Source organism: Drosophila simulans, chromosome 3R, assembly GCF_016746395.2.
Source record: "Drosophila simulans strain w501 chromosome 3R, Prin_Dsim_3.1, whole genome shotgun sequence".
NCBI classification, from domain to species: Eukaryota; Metazoa; Arthropoda; class Insecta; order Diptera; family Drosophilidae; genus Drosophila; species Drosophila simulans.
This window is the reverse complement of record NC_052523.2, coordinates 23,999,473-24,019,677: the sequence shown is the minus strand read 5'-3', so window position 1 is coordinate 24,019,677 and position 20,205 is coordinate 23,999,473. Positions and strand designations below refer to the sequence as shown.

The following is a 20,205-nucleotide window of genomic DNA, read 5'->3' as shown; positions in this document are numbered from 1 at the left end:
GCTTTATGAGTGCAAATTGTGCTCGGCTAGTGGGCGAATGGAGACTATGAAAATTATGTAGATCAGTGAAAAGTGAAAGGGGACAACCCTAAGAGAAAATCAACTTTGGTCGAGTATCGAGGGGTCAGTTAATGAATAAGTGGGGTAGATTAAACAGGGTTTTCCTTCATTGCTTATACTTTATATTTAATTTTTAGGGCTTTAAAAACAAATATGAAAGCCCATGTTTATCTTGCATTCTGTGAACTCCTTATCGTCCACCACAGAGTTCACCCCCTTATCGGCAGGCATCCATAGCCACATTTCGAGAGGGGCAAACTTCGATTGAATGAAATCCAATTAGCTTTTTCCGTGCTTATCAAGGCGTTTACAGTTGCTCCGGGCAACAATGACCGTAGCAGCAGTAGCCCTCGAAATACTATCCGCCTCTTGATCTTTCCGCCGTTTTTCTCGGACACGTGATGAACTGGGGTGAGAAGGAAAAACAAGCATACGCACTGTGAACAAGTCTGTTGGCGCACAAAAAGTGAAACAATCGAAAAAAAAGCGAATAAACGTTTCGCCATCATTCTCGGCTTTCAGACAACTGAACATGCCGCACTCCATGGCCCATCTATATGTGTGTGAGTGTTGTCTGCGACTGTCAGTGTCATCGCAACTTCGCAGTAACTGTAACTGCAACCAACTGTGGCCAACTCACACACACACACAAACAATAGCAGGATAGTGCCGCTTCCGGCTGGATATCTCTTCACGCTTCGTTTATTTAGTTTTGGGCGCCATTTTTCTGCTTCATTTTTTCGGACGGCGTGTACCTATTATTGTGAAAATTTCAACTTTTCTTTTTTTTTTGGATTTTTTTTTGCGCCAACAACATTAGCAAGTCAAACAAATTTTGTTTGCCAAGCAGAGGCAGCTGGCTGGTTAACACAAACAAAACAAAAAAAAAAACGCTGGAAAATAATTTGAAGCAAATTTTAATTAATGCCGGCAGCAGAGCCGGCGGATACAGACATACCAACCGAGTTAACCGCATAGCGAATTTTGGCCAAAGGACGAGGATGGGAACAAGGACATCGTCAGCCGCCAGCCGCCAGACCGCAGCACCGTGTAAATCCCTTTATCAAATTAATGAGCTCATTAAAATTCGTTTAGCAATTACAGTTTTAACAATTTCCGGTCCCTGCCGCCCCCAAAAAACCGTGGCCAGCTTCAATATGCTTGGTGGTGACCGAAATGGGAGCTGGAAATATGCTGAATCGCACAGGTGGCGACTTCAGGACGCCAGGACTTTGGTATTCCACTCCAGGCAGGACCTGCACGTGCGCAGTCTTTTATTTTGTATAATTTTCTGTTTTTGTTTTGGGTAGGAGAACCTGTTCGGCCTATATTATATCCATAAAAATCATAATAAACTCTGAAGTGAAATTTTTCGCCGCCAAGATTGTTATATACTTCAACGAGGAGTTGGTGCGTTAATAGGAAAATCGTGTGGCCGGGAAATAAAAGGGCATAAAAATGCTTTAAAAGTAATAATAATTGCGTTTAGCCTTGTTTTGGCCACCATCTCAGGCCAGCTTCTCCGCTGCTAGGTGAAATTTCCAGCTGCTCAATCGCGGGTGAAACAATAAAAACGAAATAGCAATGTAATAATTTATGATGCCATCATTAAAAGCAACAAACGGTGAGCTGCCGAGCTGCAAAACTTTTGCCATTCGAAAGTATTAGAAGCTGTTGCCAATGGCTGGGTTTTCACTGGGGTTTCTTTTGGGTGCTTTGGATTCCATTTGGGGAGGTGTGGGGTTTCGTCTTCGACAGCTTTTTGGGCAACGCTCCACTGCCTTTTACTTCGGCTGCAGTGTAATAAAATTGTTATTATTTCCTCTTATTTATTATGCTTTTTACGGAATTTATGACGTGCGCATGCTTTGATTCATTTTGCAAAAACTGTTTGTAATTTTCATAAAATTTTTGGTCGCGTATTGGACCAATGCTAATCTGACGGCGGGAAGAAAGGAGAATATTTCAAGCCCATCCATACGGGGAATGATTAATTGGATTTTATGGCAAATGCACATAAACCATAACTGACAAATTTCATTTTTATTTGGCATCCGGCTTGGATACAAAAGTGCTACACGCAGTCGATGTCCTTGTCTTTGTGCGTCTCTCCTTTGTGTGTGTGTGTGAGAGGTAGGGTCCTTTTCGTTTTCATTGTTCCTTTGTTACTTGGGGCTATTGATTTTTCATCCCTTTTTGCCGCGGCTGGTCCTGCCGCTCACTGCCTTTTGTATTATTTTGCCATTTATTGTACATTATGCAGGCGACTAATATTGACATTATCTGTTCAACGGAGTCCTGTTCCTTTTGTCGCTCTGTCACTTGAATCAAAGGCGTAAATCCGTTTTTTATCGTCTCTGGCTCCTGTGATTTCCATGGCCTTGAAAGCGATACTATGCAGTGTGTATCTTGAATTTTATATTATATATCTTGACTATTTAAATGAGCTGACTGCCAGTGTATTTAATCTTAAACTTGCTCAAGTTTCCTTGCTGGTAATTTTCTTAAATCTGCCTTCCTTTCCCAATCAATAAATTCTGCAAATAGTTAAAGCCCTTTTTTTCTCCTTAACGGCAGTCAACCAGCCATTGGGCAGAGGGAATGTTGATTGTTTCCTGCCCCAGGACAGGAGATCCTTGCTCGCTTACTCACTTACTCAACACCCAGCATTCCGTTTTCCTCTCCCTTCCTCTACTTCCACCCAGATCCTTTGGGCCAGCAATTTATGATATTTATTTGATGCCCTGACATATGGCCAGCGTTTTGTATGCTCATCTATTCAGCAATTCCCTGGCTGTTGACCCCGCCCATTTGCCCATGTGCCCATGTGCCCGTTATGCCCACTGTGGGTCATACATCAACTGTCTGCTGGGTGCGTAGATTGCAGTCGGACCTGTTGTGTATGTGTGTCTGTGTATGGATACGTAGGTGTATGTGTTGATGTCACCAACACCACGAGATAGAGCAGGAGCGGCAAAAAATTGCATTATTTGTTTTTCCACGTTGTTAGGTATACATGGGACTCTCAGTGCTGCTTTTGTCTGGGACGCTGACACCGCATGACTATGCATTTCATTTCATATGACGATGCTGCTGGAGTACAGCCCTGCCACGCCTCCTTTTCGCACAGCCACAATGATGAATTATTGTGCCAAAGGTGACTTTCATTATTCCCTTTGCATTTTTCATATCGCACACAGCAGCAACAGCAACAGCAACAGCAAGAGCGCTGCTGCTGTTGCGTATCTATGCAGAAAATTAAATTCCAGATATCCTGATGTCCTGGAGTCCCTTGGCGGTAATACGCCCTGTCATCCCGTACAATTTAGGTCTGCAAATTGATTGTATGGATTTAATATTAAGGATTAGACATCAACGCACAGCTGAGCAGCAAATGGCAATCCATGGCACTCCATTGGGGTCATGCATCACTCGATTGAATGGGTGGTGGGCGGTGGCAGGATAAGGGGGCGTGGCCTGGCGTGTTTTGGCAAATAAATGAAATTGTGCTTTTCGTCTATATATCACATCAATGGAGTGTGCAGCCCAACAAATATGTATGTTTCTCTCTCAATTTCAACTTCATGAGCATAAATTGCATTTTGTGCAATATTCCATTTCCATTTTTGCTGAAAAATTGAAAAGCAGGGCTCGAAAAGCCACCTAGGCCATGTTTTTTTATTGCCATTGCCTGACATGGTTTATTTTTATAGTTTATTCCTGGTTTACTTTTGTTGATATTTTTGTTTTCACATTTGCTCCTTGGCCGAGAATAGCCGCAGAAAGGCAATTTTCTCCGGGTCTCCAGCAGGAGGTTGCAACATTTATGGCAAAGACACTCACATAGACCCAGTCAAACCGCTTAGATGCTGGGGCAAAATTGAATTTTTAAAAATTGTCCTGGCAGCACACACTAAGGCAAGGCGGAAATGTGAAAGCTTCCAGTCAAACCGGATCCCACGGACTAGCCAAAACGCTTTTGCTGAACTGAATCCAAGGAGGAGACACACACATGTTGCTGGCTCCTCCATCATCCGCTGAAAATCGATCCACTTGCCAGGACCTTCCTCTCTTCCAATTTCATCGTTTTCATTTTTAGTTTGTTGTCTGTGCTGTTTCGCAGTTTATTTGGTTTGCTCATCCCAATCTTACCAGCCAAATCCACACACATTCGTTTCCAGTTTCCAGTTGGATTTTTTTTAATTCGTTGTCAGAAATATGGGTCCATTGTCTGTTGCCGCTGCATTAGACTTCGCCTCTAATATTCGCAGCAATTTGTTAACCAAGTTCCCTCTCATTTCCAATTTTCCATTTTCCCTTTGCCATCTAAATATATATATGTATATTGTGTGTTTTTTTTTCGGATTTTCCCCGTCGTGCTTTGCACTTTTTCAATTTATTCTCATGCTGCACGCTCGCTTTTGTTGCATATTTCATTTGCCGCCTTTTAGTTATAGCCATTGTTGTGCTCTATGTAAAATATTCAACATATTTCGCAAGTTGATTTTGTTTTTATATCCTTGCGAGCAGCGACGTCGGCAGAAACAATAAAATGAGTGATAATAAAAAATGAATTGCAAAGCGTTGGGCGATAGTAGTTTAGTTGTGGGCGTGTTTTTGGGCGGGATAAACAACTCGAACTGTTGAAATAATATTTTTTTTGGCGCTGTCAAAGCATCCTGCTGTTAAAGTAAATATTTTTGGTTATGCGGTTTTTATGCCTTGATCGGTGGTATTTAGAAAAAAAAAATGTTATGTGATATTTTTATCAGCTAAATTAGAAATTAAATCCTGAGCTTGTGGTTTTGGATTTCAATAAATATTGCGCATTTAAAGAGCAAATTTCTAAAATTTAAATTTTTCGAAAAATATTTACCATTGCTCAGAATATCCATTTACGAAGCCAAATAAATCCCCCAGCCTACACTTTCATCACATCATAGTCTGCAAACAATATTTGCATATTCGCATGTTAATACTTAACCCCAGTGCAACACAATGCCTCCAGGACAGAGGCCAAAATTGAGTGTAACTCATCTGGGCAGGGCAATCCTGCTTTGTCAAATCTGCTATGGCAGCCCTTACTCAATTATGCTTCAAGTTCCGTTTCATTAAATACGCTTTTGTGCACTCCAGCACAAAACAAAGTGCTAACACACATGCAAAGCCTTTGTAAAAGTTGGCCAGCACAACAAGTCAGCAGCTGCTGCCGGCTAACTACCAAACATTCGAGCCTATGGTCCACACAAACACACACTCAGCGCCAAGTCCTTAAACCGTCTTTAACCCTATCCACACAAACACATTCGCACACAGGCTCACAAACACACGAGCACATGCACTTAAAATGCAAACGGGCGTAAAATTTTAATTGAGCCTTATACACTTTGCCCTCATAAGTATGCAATGGTTTATTTTTTTGTTTGTTTCTGCTGCTGCCTGTGTGTGTGTGTGTGGACACTTAGTGCGACTGCAACCTTGAAACGGGCAACACCCACAGCACATATGTATGCACTCTGACCCAATAGAAACCAATTTGCGAGAACAACAAGAACAATGGTAGCAACAGCCAAAAGGACATCAATCAGTGGGCAAAGGAAGGCGCAAAAGGACCTGCAGCCTACAGTTGTGGTCAGCAAGAGAGGTCGATTGCAAATTAAAAGTGTTACATTATTTATTGGCAGTTTTAAGCGGGTTTCTATTGAGAGTAAATATCATGATTTTTACATGAACAACTTGTACAAATATGTAGAATGTATGCAAGCAACTGTGCTTTCGATTTGAAATATCAATTCGATAATGCATTTTTATTTTTTATTTAAACTCAATGACAATATAAATCGATTTGCAGTAGATAATCTAATCTGCTGTTCGCAACTGTTCATATATGCATTTAGAGGCGTATGCAAAACTGTTTTGCCATTGCGGCAGTTGGCAGTTGGCATTGCAACGCCATTGTTTTTATCGCCGCTGTCGTCAGAGCTGCACCCACAACCGGAAAAAAGTGCGCATCAATTATTTATACTGCATATTGTGCTTCGATTAGGCTACATTCAATTGGCATATTCAGGGCCGGCCCTGCGATGCACGACAAGTGGGCCAAGAACGCGGCCAAGGACCCGTGCAATTGGGGCCTAATGAAAGACCCTGTGGAGGCCATCAGTTACCACACTTTCCCTTTTGTTCCGGATCGCACTCGAGTCGAGCTTGTTATTGCTTTCAGCAAATATTTGTGGCGGATGGTGTTGGTAATGGTTCAAGTGGTTTGGCTGGGGCTTTCGCTGGGCGATAAAGAAAAGTTGTCAAGCCCTCAGCGTCATATGTCTTTCAGCATAAATGTCATTTCGATACTTTGCACAAAGGATTCTCGTTTGGATGCTTTTGTCGCATTTTTTATTTGCCATTGCCCCCCACCCCCTCTATTTGCCTGGCTATGTGTGCTGGTATGTGTGGCATGTGGCATGTGGGCTGTGGATGTTGGTGTGGCTGTGGATACGGGGGTGTCCTTGTCAGGTTCACGCATGAATTGCTACTTGCTGGCCAGGATTTTGCTGCATTGCAGGATGCGTAAATTGAATTTTGTGGCAAAGTGCAAATTGGCTAGTGCTATGGTGCCCACGCACAAAGTCAACGATCGTGCTTTAGTGTCCGAAGTTGATGCTGAATTTTCCACAATTACAGCCAGTGTGAAATTTAAGACGCTCCACGTCTGCTGTGTTGCATTCAATTTGGCGGCGTATTAAGTTTTCAAGCTGCAGCTTGAAACTTGATAAATAAATTACTTGGCAGTCCGACAGTCCGGCCGTACACTTTGCACATTTTCCAGAATTATTGCAGTCAATTGACGCGCTCCGCTTGCAGAGACTCCAGACACTTGGATTCGCTGCGATTTGCAGTTTTCCCTCTGTTCATTGGGTCTGCTTTTTTATGCTTCCCCATCGCCCGCAGCTCGTCCGTATTTTCCTTTCCTCTCCTTCCTTTTTTGCAATTGCAAGAAAATATTTTCATTTCTTAGGAGCTCGGTCGGGCTGCTGAGCTCCGTCCGTAGACTACAGGTCGATGCGTCACAGAGTTTGCCTTGACTGGCCGGGACTGGTTCGTCCTGGACTGGCGGGCTGTGGAGCCATCACTTGGCCGTACTTTATTGGCCTGGCAAAAGTTTTGTGCCGTCACTCGAGGCGCGGAGTCTGGGACGATTTAAGTTTGCTGCCAAGCTCAACTGCAGCTCCAGTTGTGCATCTAGTGCTCCTGAGGTACAGCTCCAGTGCTGGATGAGCTCAACCGGCTGGCTGACTTTGAGTGACGGGAGCGGCTAATGCTAATGCCCCGTCTGAAGCCAAATGACGGGGCCAATGGTCTGGCGCAATAGTTGCGCCATTGATTTAACTAAAAGAAAATTGATTTAATGCCATAATTCAGTGTCCGACCCGGCTAGAATGTGCCAACTGACTTTCAATCAAATTGACGCATAATTCCTGATGGATTTAATCGTAATTGATGATGGATTGAGGCTCTCAAGCGAGACAACGCTGCGTATGCGTAACGTAGCACTTTTGGCAGTCGTTCCACGGCGTCCTAATACCATGTAATTTATATTCGCTAAGCTTAATCAAACGATCAGCGCTGCTCCTGGACCTGGACCAGGTGATACAACCGGCAATGGTCCTTTCATTAAGTTGCCTCACATAAATCAATGTCAGGGGATGGGCAGTCAGGATTGGAAAAGAGATGCAGGGAACGGAACCCAAAGGAGCGCTGAATATCCCGCTGATATCGCACTGTGGTCTACATCAAAGCCTTGGCTTGGTCCGAGTATTTTTTAATTTTAATCAAATGCATGACACACCCCCCTTCCTTCGCCCACTGAAATGTCTGGCTGCCTTTTATTTGACTTGGCCATTTCAATTGCCGAGCAATTCCTTAATGGCTTACTTTCGCCCCCTCTCCTTTTTTGCCACGCTGTGCTGTCCTTAGATGTAAATAAAAATGCATTGCGCTGCCATTTCCTGTGAAAGCCAAAAGCATTTGATGTAACTCATTTCAGCTTATGCAGCGGCCACGTGACGACAACATTTTCTACCACCGCCCTTACTCAACCCCTTTCATTTGTAGCGCTATTTGTATTTGCATTTGTGTTTGTGTGCAGCATTTTTTATAACAGGTATTTGCAGGACTCAAGGGTATATTTGTGCAAATTTGTGTGGCAGCATGGGGAAATAAATGCGGACCACATACATGAAAGTATCAAACGAAATTTAAGTCTATAATATAACCAACTCAATATTCTGAAATTTTTTAAAAAAGTTTTGATAACCTTTTGGAAAAAAGTAAGCCAGAAAAGATATATTAAGATATAATACGATTTTCCCAATTTAATGTAATTTTAACCAAGTATTACATACTATTTAAATTTATTTTACTTTGCTCTCCAACCGCAGTTGAAATTAATACGGCATTTTTTGCGGACAAATATTGTTTTCTGAGCTGTGAGCCTGGGGTAACTGCCTGTCGGTACACTGGACCAGATCATTATTTCCTTTTTTTAAATTGTTAGGCTTCCCTGTTTCTTTTTGTGTGGCACTGCATCGGCTTTTACGTGTTTTTCTTCACCAAAGCTGTGTGAAATCAATGGAAGCTGTTTCACTCAGCCGTCGCCAGGCATTCTGGCCCTGCTCTCGGGTGGAAAACTGCCCCCAAACTGCGCTCCAACTGGCGGCCTCCATCGGCTCCTGTGATTGCGCAAAGTGCGGCGTTGTCCTGCAAAAGCGTTTTATTTAAATATGTACGTGTGCACGCAAATATATATACATATATATTTACATCTATATGTGCGCATATATGTATGTGTTTACAGGAGCACAGTGGTGTGGTGGCAGGTAAACCGTAACGGTTTAAATCTGCTTGTCCAACACTCGGCTTCCGCCCTTCAGTCCTTTGGTCCTTCGGCACTTCAGCGGCCCCGTATTTGTGTCAGTTTCGTGCGGATCGCTTACAGTTGGCATAAAAAGGGATGCCAACAAAAACAGGAGCAGCAGGAGCGGCAGAAGCGGCAGGACATGTTAAAAACAGTTTTATGCACTGCCAGAACGAGCTGGAATAAAATAAATATGCTGGCTGACTGCCTCGGTGGGTGTGGCCCTTTGGTTTCGTCCTGGAAAACGCAAAAGTGCCCACGCTTCAATGCGTGTATCTGTCGCTTTACCCGGCCGAAATGCTTTAAAAAGTGATTTTTACAAGCCGCACAGACACATGTACCAAAGTCACGAGCTAAAAAGAAGGCAAATCGTCGTAAACTACAGTGAAAAAGTCAAAACGTTTTTCTTTTCTTTTTTTTTGGCCTTCTTCCCTCTACTGAATAGTCAAGTAAGCTTAGCCGACCTGAATTGAACTGAACTGAACTGAACTGCCGATTTGCAATTTTCGGCTTTTGGGCCAAAAGGGCTTTGCACCGGGTTAATGAATGAGCCGCAATCGGTGTGCTATATTTTTCTACCACGCTGGATTTTGTTTGTTTATGCTGCCGGGTGATGCCCCGCCTGCAATTGATGGTGATTGAATTTTTTGATTGATCGTCGGATTGATTGAACGGGTTGCTAGATGTTGGTCGATCCCCCAGCGATGATGGAGTTTGCTTTGCATATCGCTCCAGTGCGCCAAGCTTAAAAACTAATAAAAAACTAACAGCAAAGCGGCTTAATTGAATAGCGGAGTGGAGCGACACGGCCTAAAAACGAAGGAGGCACTGGGGAGGCGTTTTGGAGCCACCTTCGGGGAATACTTGCAATTACGCTAAAAGCAATTCCCGACGAAAAACTCCAAAGAGTTAGCCGGCAAGTCAACCCTTAGCCTTTGGCTTACCAACGGAAAGCGAAGAAAAAAAGCCAACAAACAAATACATTTGCCACCTCTAAGACAGGCCCACAAATTTTTATTTAAAGCACTTTACCAGGATCGAGTTTCCCCATCTCGTTTTTCTTTCCCCTCTCACTTGGTTTTCCTATTTGCCTCTGTGTGTGTGTGTGTGTCGTACAATCAACTTAAACTAAGATTACAAGCACCGCCCGCTAAGCTGCGGAAAAATGTGTGCCACCGACCATCGAGCAGGAGCTCCAGCAGCTCCAGCAGTGGCAGGATGCGGAGGAGTCCTTGCTGGTGGTGCGGGAAATCCGCAAAACCACTCACGGCTGGCAGACACACAAACAGACAGACAGACAGACTCCTGCATTCGCTGGCCCCCGAGGAGTACGCATGCTATTTGTATTTAAAATGGGATTTACCTGGGGTTTTGTCACTTCTTTTAGCCGCGCTTTTAATTTGATTTAATGCGTCTACGCGTGCCGCATCCGTACCAGTAGATAAAAAATGAAAAAGCAACGAAGAAACCACTATCGCATCCTTTTTGGCGGCTGGAGACATGGCAAAGTGTGCTACGCCTACTGTTGTTGCTCTCGTTTTTGGCCATTTGTGAGAATTAAGTTTGGTAGCGACGCCACGAGGATCCACCTCAAATGCCCCAGTGAATTGGGCGAGTGAAAACTTGTGTTGCCAAACTTGCCGTGCGCCGTGAAACTATGTACAAACTCAATTGCAAATGTATGCCAGCACGTTGTTTGGGGAAAAATACAAATTAATTTTCCGCAGGCTTTTTGCTGCGGTGCCCATTAAATATGAGCGCTCTGCATTTCGTAGCCGGCTCTTTTGCCTTGGCCTCCATTTTCGGTTTATGCAAATCTCGCTGGTGCCGCCGTGGCTCCAGCTCCAGCTCCAGACATCCAATTCCTAACCGACGAGCGACGTCTTCTCTGCGCTGCACATCAAAGACAGCCAGGAACATTTTCGCCAGCGGCTAGACTTTGAACTCGCTGCTAAAGGAATGGCTGAGGGAGTGGGGGGTGCTTAGAGTCTAAAGTCTGGAGTCCTTGCCCTCGGCGCAACCGCAATGAAAACAGATTTCTTGTTTACGATGTCCTTGGCGAATTTGTAAATCAATTCTATGCGTATTTTAAGCAATTAATTTTCCTGCATTTTAATTGACTTTGCCATCAAGCCCCAGCGTCTTTTGGCCTCTCTGTTTGCTTGTTTATTTACTTGTTTTCCCCCAAACTTCCCTTCCAGCAGACAGCCCACAAAATTTGAAAGCCGCTGTTGTTATCTATATGTTTCCTTTGCGGTTAGGCCAAATTGATTTTAGAGCTAAGCAGAGTGCATGTGTACTTAGGTCACTTATGTTGGTAGTTGCTTATAATCCCCCTTCAACTTGTCAGCTTCCGGAATTCGGCTTGCAGGAGTGACCACAGAAGGAATTTTTATTTGGCCCAAGGAAAAATTTAATTGAAAAATAATTAAACAAAGTTATTTTCTGCAATGCTACAAACTATTAGATTCTTTTACTCTGAAAATACTTTGTGCAATAATCAGTTCTTTGTCAATCTGTCAGCTATGTTTAGTTGATTGACAAAAGTAACCACCGAAAATGCCAGCTTAGCCACCTGAAAACACACATATATATCTGCATGCTTTTAATTTATGGCACTTTGAGTAGCTTACCTTAATATTCGAGCCGGTAGAAATGGGAAAAATAGAGCCGGCTGTAAAAGCAATTGATTTCTGGGCGTTCTTCAGGAAATAAATCAAAGATGACTTGTAACTGCGGCTCGAGCTAATCCAGTTGGAATGGAATATGGCCGACACAAGGAGTTCACAATCCGTTTTCAGTAGATCACAAACAAAGCAAAATGGAAATGTCTGCACCATTAGGCCATTGATATAAGCCACTGTGGCCAATCCCGTCCAGATGTCGGAAAAGAAGAGTAGATTGATCATCGAAAGGCCAAGGCAAATTCCGATCAATAGAAATTGGATGAAGATTGTGCGGGTGACAGCTGGTCGTATTGCTGCAGCATATCTGAAAATAAATAAACTAAGATAAATTGTTTTTAAAATTAATATTGTTTTTAGCTACTCAATAATGAGCTTGTGATCCTTGATGCAATTAATCAAATCTTGCTCGTTTTCAGCATCGCTTTTCCTAGGGTCTGTGCATAGTTTCTCCACTCTCAATCGCAAAAGTTTGAGGTGAACTCTCAGGATTAAACCATATAGCAGTGGATATAGGTCACTCATTAGGGTTTGAGTCACAGCAAATAGCATTAGTGCTGTCTCGTTGAGAGCGGCTTTCCAAAAACTGGATCTACTTTCGCGCCAATCCACAAAAGGATTATAGATGCGCCATGGCAATTTTCCACTAAGAGCCGCCGATAGAAATGTTGAAATAGTGTACGCGGTATAAATGAACTGGTAAATGAGGTAGGCCTTGTTGCAACAGACCACGCCTCGATGCACCTCCACTCGCTCCTCCAAAGTCGTGCAACGCTTGTCCATTTCGCTCAGCAGCTTTTTGGCCTTGTAAAATCCAGAAATATACACATTAAAGAACAGAACCTTGAATGGCATTCCCACTGAATTGAAAAATAATTGCATAACTGTCAGCAGTTCATTCGGTGTGAACGTGTTAATATCCTTTTGGAAACTAATGCTGATTCCGATTGGCAAGTATACGACACACCAAGCAAAAATCAAACAGGATGCTATGTAGTAGATTATCTTATGCGTTGCTGGTGTGTGCCATCCCATGCAAAACATTCCATATTCAAAGTATCTAAATGAGTCCGGAGAAGTCAAAAGGTTCGTCGGATTCGGCTTTCGCAGATAGTTGAACAACATTTTCACACTTTTCTGTCTCGAAAACTGTTCTAAGCTATTGTGGGTTATTGTAGACCTGCTGTATTTATACTACCAATTTTCAAATTTTGTGGACGCACATCTGGAATGCAAATTTTCTTTTGAATGCACAGACTTGGCAAAATAATCCTTTGTTTCTCAAACCTGTAATCTAGGCTAACCACAGCAAATTTTGAATTTCTAAAGCTGTAATTATCTGCAATGCTCCTGAGCACACACCATATGTCTACTTGAAAGGTGGTCCGAGTAATATTGATTATAGATAATTGGGATTTCATACCTATAACAAAGCGGATTATGATTTCGATTGGCTCGTAATAAACGTGCTAAAAAATTGAAGGTTAACCTATCAGGTTTACAACAAAGCGAAAACATTTCTTTGTCGAAGTACTGAAATGCCTCATTGAACCCAAGAAAATTCGTTTTATTCGGTCTCCAAGATCTACGGGCTCCATATTTCTGAAGCTCCATATTTTTATTTAAGGCTTCAATTTTTCAGATCAAACATTTAAATGTAGTGCTCTCAGATTCATATGATAATAACTATTGATTTACAAATGGTTGTTACAACATTATTGCTGCCAATTTATGTCTTATGTCTTCAAATTTTTTGTCCATACTAAAAAGTAGCGCAATGCCTCCGGAGAAGTCCGGAGATCCTGAGGAATAGGTTTTCGCAAGTACCTAAACAACATTGCGTTACTTTGCCTTTGTCTTTCAGTCTGACATAAACTGCCGAAGAATGCTCGACAAGCGCTTTTATATTCAAGGCGATTCCAATTTGCTTTATTTTTCCCATAAGACTCTTATGCAAATCGTTCCCACGCTGGCTACGCACAATAATCAATTATTGCCTAACTATTGCTTGCTGAACTTGTATTTCTTTGTGACCGCAACAAAGGATGTTATTTGTTGAATTCCTGATACTGTAATCACCTGCAATGCGCTGCTCAGCTTGAATTTCTAATTTGTTTTGCTTTCCACACTTTTTCCCCAGGGCCGTATCATTAAGTAGGCAAACACTTTTACCCGCAATCGGGCATACAGATGTAAATGTCTTTGCCGCATGATTAATATATGTGCCTATGTGCTTTCATCATATACATACATATGTGTGGGCACACATTGCGTAGCCGACATGTGCACTACTAGTCCGTGGCGGAGAGTCCTGCGATTTCCCTGTCCATTGTCTGTCGTCTGACTTGCGTTGTCGGCAGACGCGTGTGTTCGAGTTAATTTATAGACTTATCAACACTTAATCACCGGAAAAATGGCATGGCGCATGTGTAAAACGCACACAGTGCCACGCATGTTGATTACGCCCGATGTCTTATGGCCGTATTTCACCCGGAGACGAAGTCAGAATCATGAGTCAGGAGTCACAGCCAGAAAGACAGTGGAGCACACAGGCTTAATAGTTGTTAGTTAGTTGTGCGTGCGGACTGTTGCCTTGCTGTGCGTTACACATTTGCTGTAATTTATACTTTATAGCCTGGCCAGATATGAAAAGTCTCTCGCACACACACAAGCAAACACACACACACACGCACACATGGACGCACGCATATAGCATAATATCTGGGGCTATATTTTTTCAGGCTCTGTTCAACATGTTGACTTTTATGCCATTTTCTGCGGTTTCCAAGTCAACTGTGGTCAGACGCTGGCCCTGATATTTATGCGTGCATATAAATAACAAGGTCTCTGACTTTTCCACATATTGCGTATAAAGTTGGGAGCCGGAAAAGCGGGGCTTATGTTATTAGATTTACGGCCGCCAGAGGGCGCTACTGCTGCTGATGCGGCGGCCATAAAACGGCTGACATTCAAATAAACCGCAAAGAGTTGACTGCATAATTAAAGGCTAACTCCAATCATGTTTTGACTGTGTCTTTCCCAGTTGATTAAACCAACCAACTCCCCCAGCCATTCAATAGGCCATGGCAATTGGCCAGGACAATTGTTAACCATTTGAGCGGCATACATGGCGTATATGAGCCACGTTTGCTGATTCCAAACACACTCTGGGCCTATTCCTAATGATTGCAACAACGTGACGCATCAACGTTTTCCATCTGTTTGGTGTATTTTTTCCACGCTCTTCTCGATCTGAGCTTTATTGTAGGCCATTTGGGCCATGTGTGTACATACGACTGGGCTAAGTGAAAGGCGCCGCCTGATGAAGTATTGTTTCTGCATCATAAACTGATTTGCTTAAAAGCGAGTGTGTTTTTGCCTACGTGTTCAGCATTCTATGCCCAAACAAATATGTATATTGATTTGACTGGCGGGCACCTTATTACATTTTTTATCCTAAACGTGTGCTAATTGGTTTTTGTGCAGCACAACCTCATAACCAGAGTCCACTCATCCGAAAGAGCCGAGCTATGGGCCTCGGTTTAGTTCGCCAGCCAGAGCCATTAAAAATTGATTTATTTTTAATTATCAGTGACGTGCGGCGCAATAATAAATAAACGTGGAAATTTATTGCAACGTCAAAAGCGACGGCCGGCAAACGGCGACCTCAACAATGGCGTGTGTGCATGTGTGTGTGTGTATCCACATGCCCATGTATCCGCATCCGCATATATGTATGTTTTAGGCTTTTCGCAAAATATTTTGAATGCTAGAATGGAAATGTGGGTGGGTGGTGGTGGATGGATGGATGGGGTGGAAGGGCTGAGTGTCGAGCTTACAGCAACCAGGAAAATCGAGTTGTTGGCATATTTTACAAACACTTTGCTAATGTTGGCGCTTGTCTAACATATTTTTAGTTGCCCCTGATGATGATGTTGCATGGTGAGGCTGGTGTTGCCTTTGCTGTTTCTGCTGCTCCTATTATTATTATTATTATTATTGCAGCTGTCGCTCATGATCGCCAAAATGCGTGGAAAATGCTGTAAAAATTCTATTATCACAGGCCAGCCGTTTGACAACCGCTCGACCAACAACATTGTCACCGGGAACATTTTACTAATTTATTAACTAAACCAATGCCGCCGCTGGACGAATGCAGAAAATGAGCCAAATATTTGCCAGACTGCTGGCAACAACCGCATTTTGCCAATTTGAGCCATCAGCTTGCGCACTCCTTGTGCCCAGTTTGAAATGGAATTTTCGTGAAATTTGAGATTTCTAATGCCGTTTTCCCCACCGCCGCAGTGCTGCCATCAGTGAATGGCTCGTTTTGGCCATTTTCAATTGCAATCTAGGACGAAGGACCGCACCCATTGTGGTTGCCCCTTTTTGTGGCCTGACGCGTTTAATGAATTTTTCATGTCATCAACGTGGTACCATTGACCATTGCCCACTTTCAATTATTCACCATTCACCTCGCCATTCATTCCCCCATTCAACTGTACTTACCGCATGCCCATTCAAATCAATTTTTGATTTGGCAGATTTACATTCTTTATTCATACGGCCAAGGAATATGCTGTTTTTATTTGCGAAAAATTGTAAATTTATTTGCTAGATGGGCAGGAAACATTTTGTTTTTAATTTCCATGGCTCGTAGAGTATGCAAGTTGGGGTATTATGACGCGGAAGTATTACAATTATGGGAAACATACTCAAAAAAAATGCAATAAATGAATCAGCTGCCCAGATCTCGAGCTTAACAAGCGAATAACGAATACCTATTGAAAATGAGTACTATTAAATGTATTATATAGAGCTGAAATGGCGGAATAAAGTCGAGACTCTCGGCTGGAGTGCATTTATTCACTATTTGCTGGCCACTATCTGTAGTAAATATCATTCGCTGATGAGCGACGCACAGCGATGCAATATATTTTATTCACATGCCAGTTTTTGCTGCTATGCGGTAATTGATACGCTAAACTGCATAACGCAGATTATGACGTTAACATGGAAACACTAAAATGAATCGCTGGCACTGAATGGCCAGTCGAATGAATGGAAAATTGGGAATTGGTTTGAAGGAGCGGGAAAACAAAGTGCGCAGCGCAACAAAGGAAACATTTAAATATTCAATGGAGGAAAAAAGGAACTATGATGATTATTATTATTGTAATTCGTATTAAATTTGCATGCTATCATGTAGTTATGCATTTGTTGAAATTTAATTATTCACATTATCTACTAATTTTTTAAATAATTCTGTTTATTTTATGCGCTTTTTGCTGGCGCAGTGGAATTTAATATTTTAACTGCCGCATATAGGTGATAGTAAAATGCGTGTGCGGCGTGTAAAAAGTTTGAAAAGCAATTTAAAAATGAAATTTATGAATCGAGCGTAGAAATGGCAATTGCTTTCTATGGCCAGAAGGTAATTAGAATTCATGACACGCCTATGAAATATCACACATACGCAGTGTGGCAAAGACTCCTTCTCCTTCTCCTTCTACTTCCACTTCTACTCTTTCTCCTTCTTGTTCTCTCACCCCACTTTTGATTTACGATTTTCAAATACACACACACACACGCACGCACACTCAAACAGAACAAACGGCAATGCAAAGTAATTTATGACAATTCCTTGGCCACAAAAACTGCGAATTGCAATCAAAGCCAAAAACGGCTAAGACCCGGCCAGAAGCTCATATAAATGTCATCCGACTAACGATGGATGCGATCCAGCCGGGAGCAGCTCTGTAGATGCATTAGTTGGCCACTTGGATTGCCCTTCATATCTACGGCTTCATCTCCGGCTTCTGCTCCAGCTCCTGCTCCTGCTCCTTGTCCCCAACATTCTTGGAGTTTCTGTGAGTCCTTTCAGGCCAGCACAAAGCTCGAATCCAATGAACTTTTGCATATAAAATGGTTTCGCTATGTAGGTTGCGCCGTGTTTTTTAATGGCGTGAAGTCAGCGGCGCGTAAATAATAAAAAGAAAAAAAATAAAAAGTATGAAAAAACATAAAACACAGAACGTAGAACGTAGAAACATCATGAGGCATCTTAATAAATTACTTTGGGGATTTTGGTGCACAATTTTTAATATTGCCAGGCCGTCGCCCAGACAGCCACATCGTTGATATAGCGCCGGGGCCAAAACACACCCCCGCCGCCCAGCGAGGGGTTAAAGGGCTGGGCTGCGACTGCGATTGCTACTGCGGCGGGGGGAGGTGTTGCACACCCGACAGTTGCTTGACATTTCGAGTTTAATGAAATTTATGCAATTTTTCTTATTTGCCAAATGCACTGCGGCATTCGCAGCTCGCCCGCGGCGTCAGCAACACGCCAAAGTGCAATGCATCAAGCGGGTGCACTTTATAAGGGGCACAACTACCACTGCAACTGGGTGGTGTTGGCGTTGAGCTGCTTAGATATAGACAGACCTGACAGCTCCCGGTATATGTGCACTGAGGGAAAAGGGTCATGAGAAGTCCAAGGAGTTGCTTAGACTCAAAAGTCGAGGGTTGGTCTACGGTGCATTAATCTGATGTACTGCCAAACAAAGAACAGTTTTCCTTGTTACTCAATAACAAACTTCTGTTTTTCAATATATAACATAAAGTATTAAGTATTGAAATGAAAGATTATTTAGCTTAATATTTTGCCAGTGCAATAACTATGTGTGACTCATCATTCGCAGAAGTGGGGATAAACTATTTGCACAACACTCATATCGCAGGCAAAGTTTTCCTTTGTTTGGCTCGGGAGAAATAATTCAATTTAGGCATGAAACTCAATACCTTGGATTCCGTTTCGCTTCTCGCCGAGAGTGAGAGAGAGAGGATTGTCCAAGTTAGTTAGTTGGCGGTAGCAACTTTCGAGGTGGGTTGAATTTAAAGCATAAGTACGTACTTGTTGCCAAAGTTCATAAAGGTGGCCTCCGTGCCTAATGATGATTATTTCTAGTTCATTTTCATTTAGCGCCATTCTTTTTTGCCCCGACAATAAGGGCCGGAACACGGGTTTGGTGCGGAGGGATTGGGGTGGGATTGGTGCGCTAGATGGCCCGACGACATTATATTTTCATTGTTGGTCAGCCAAGCGCGAAGACTTTGGGGGTAAAGGAGAAAGGAGCTAGCCGTTTCCTCAGCTCAATCCCGCTGCCTCTGTTTTCTGGCTTATGCTTTCAACGGATTTTGGCTTGGCTGCCGCACAAAATGAAACAAAATGTCGTCAGAGTGTCATTTGGCTTCGAAAGGACGACCAGTGGAGGGACCAAGGACCACGGCCCAAGGACCATGGACCTGGGACAGGAACAGGAAAGAAGGGAAATGCTGCAGCTTTGCTTTCAGCTAACGGCGGGGGATATCGGCGGACATAGAAGCGCCTAATGTGCTCCAAGCTGCTAAAGACTCGGCAGTCGAGTTAATGAAACCAATAAATTAATTTTAATGATTGCATACAACCACACTTACTCTCTCACATACACCCGTACATAGGCACACACACACACACACACAAGCACACAGGATACAGTGAAGCGTGCAGTTTGCTGCGTCAGGACCTTACTTTTCCTTCTCCCTTCCTGCTTCTTTCACTGGGCGTGGCACTCGCCATAAGTAATTGACAAAATCTTAATTAGTCCTTGGCATGTCCATTGAATGGCTTCTGTTGGTTGTCGAGTTTAATTAGCGTTAAATATTTGCAGCGTCTTGAGTTTAATCAAATTAAAAATACCATCCTCTCGCCAAATAAAAATCAATGCTCTCGCACGCTAGACCGCTAATCAATTAGATGTTTAATCAAATTTTCATTAACCTTCCGCGGGATTTCCGATTTCCGGGGGCCAATTAAAAAGCCTGTTTCGATTGTTTGCCAGTGTGTCAACTTAATCATTTTAGCGCATTATCCCCTCACGTACACATCATCGCTTCCACACACACATACACACATCGCATATATCCTGGCCGTTATCCTTGCCAGGGGCAGTCCTCGATGCGATCCAGAGTGTTGCTTGCATGGAAAACAAACCGTAATCAGTTGAAGAGCCGAGTGCGCTCAAGAATTTCCACTTGCACTTGCCAACGGCCACTTGGAGCTATAAACTGTGAAGAGCTCTTCCGGCTACCAGCAGCCGGCATCCGGACACCGATGAGGATGGGGATGAGCATGGGGATAGAGCAGCTGCCCCATCGAGTGTCCTTGAAATCGAATACAGCTGCAGCAGCTGCTCTTCGTCCTTCTGCACAGAGGGAAAATCAAATTGTCTAAATCTATCTGGGAAATTAAAGGGTTAAAAGGGTTAAGTAAATGGTTATTTCAAAAACAAATATAGCCCTAAATTTCTTTTAAACAACATACAACAATTTTCCTAATGTCCTGTAGAAGCAGCTTTAATTACTGCTATTTAATTGCCTCAGTGTAAGTCCTTGTATGTGTTCAAGTACCTAGTTCATGCTCTATGCGATTGTCGAAAAACTGTGCATAATTCGCAGAGCAAGTGCATCGACATTTATGCGTTGGAACGATGTTGTTTTAATTAAAGT

At 42.9% G+C, this 20,205-nt stretch overlaps 2 protein-coding genes and 1 long non-coding RNA gene across 6 annotated transcripts in view; 1 reads left to right on the top strand and 2 right to left on the bottom strand.

The window, feature by feature from the left end:
- The window catches only part of LOC6729881 (leucine-rich repeats and immunoglobulin-like domains protein 1), a 120,372-nt gene that overhangs the window by 33,214 nt on the left and 66,953 nt on the right, over nt 1-20,205 (top strand). The window lies entirely within an intron of this gene.
- On the bottom strand, nt 8,551-10,518 carry LOC27208309. 3 transcript variants are annotated; one of them, XR_006541832.1, is made up of 3 exons: nt 10,338-10,518; nt 8,881-9,151; nt 8,551-8,817 (listed from the first exon to the last, which is right to left on the bottom strand). It is a non-coding gene; the product is annotated as an uncharacterized LOC27208309 (long non-coding RNA). The 3 variants fall into 3 exon arrangements; XR_001600799.3 differs by having other exon boundaries at nt 8,881-9,327; nt 10,338-10,517; XR_006541833.1 differs by having other exon boundaries at nt 8,881-9,048; nt 10,338-10,516.
- LOC6729887 (odorant receptor 98a) lies at nt 11,392-12,783 on the bottom strand. Its single transcript, XM_002105154.3, has 3 exons — nt 12,023-12,783; nt 11,608-11,965; nt 11,392-11,549 (listed from the first exon to the last, which is right to left on the bottom strand). Exons 1-3 carry the CDS (start codon nt 12,781-12,783, stop codon nt 11,475-11,477), a joined length of 1,194 nt encoding a protein of 397 aa, XP_002105190.2. The 3' UTR covers nt 11,392-11,474.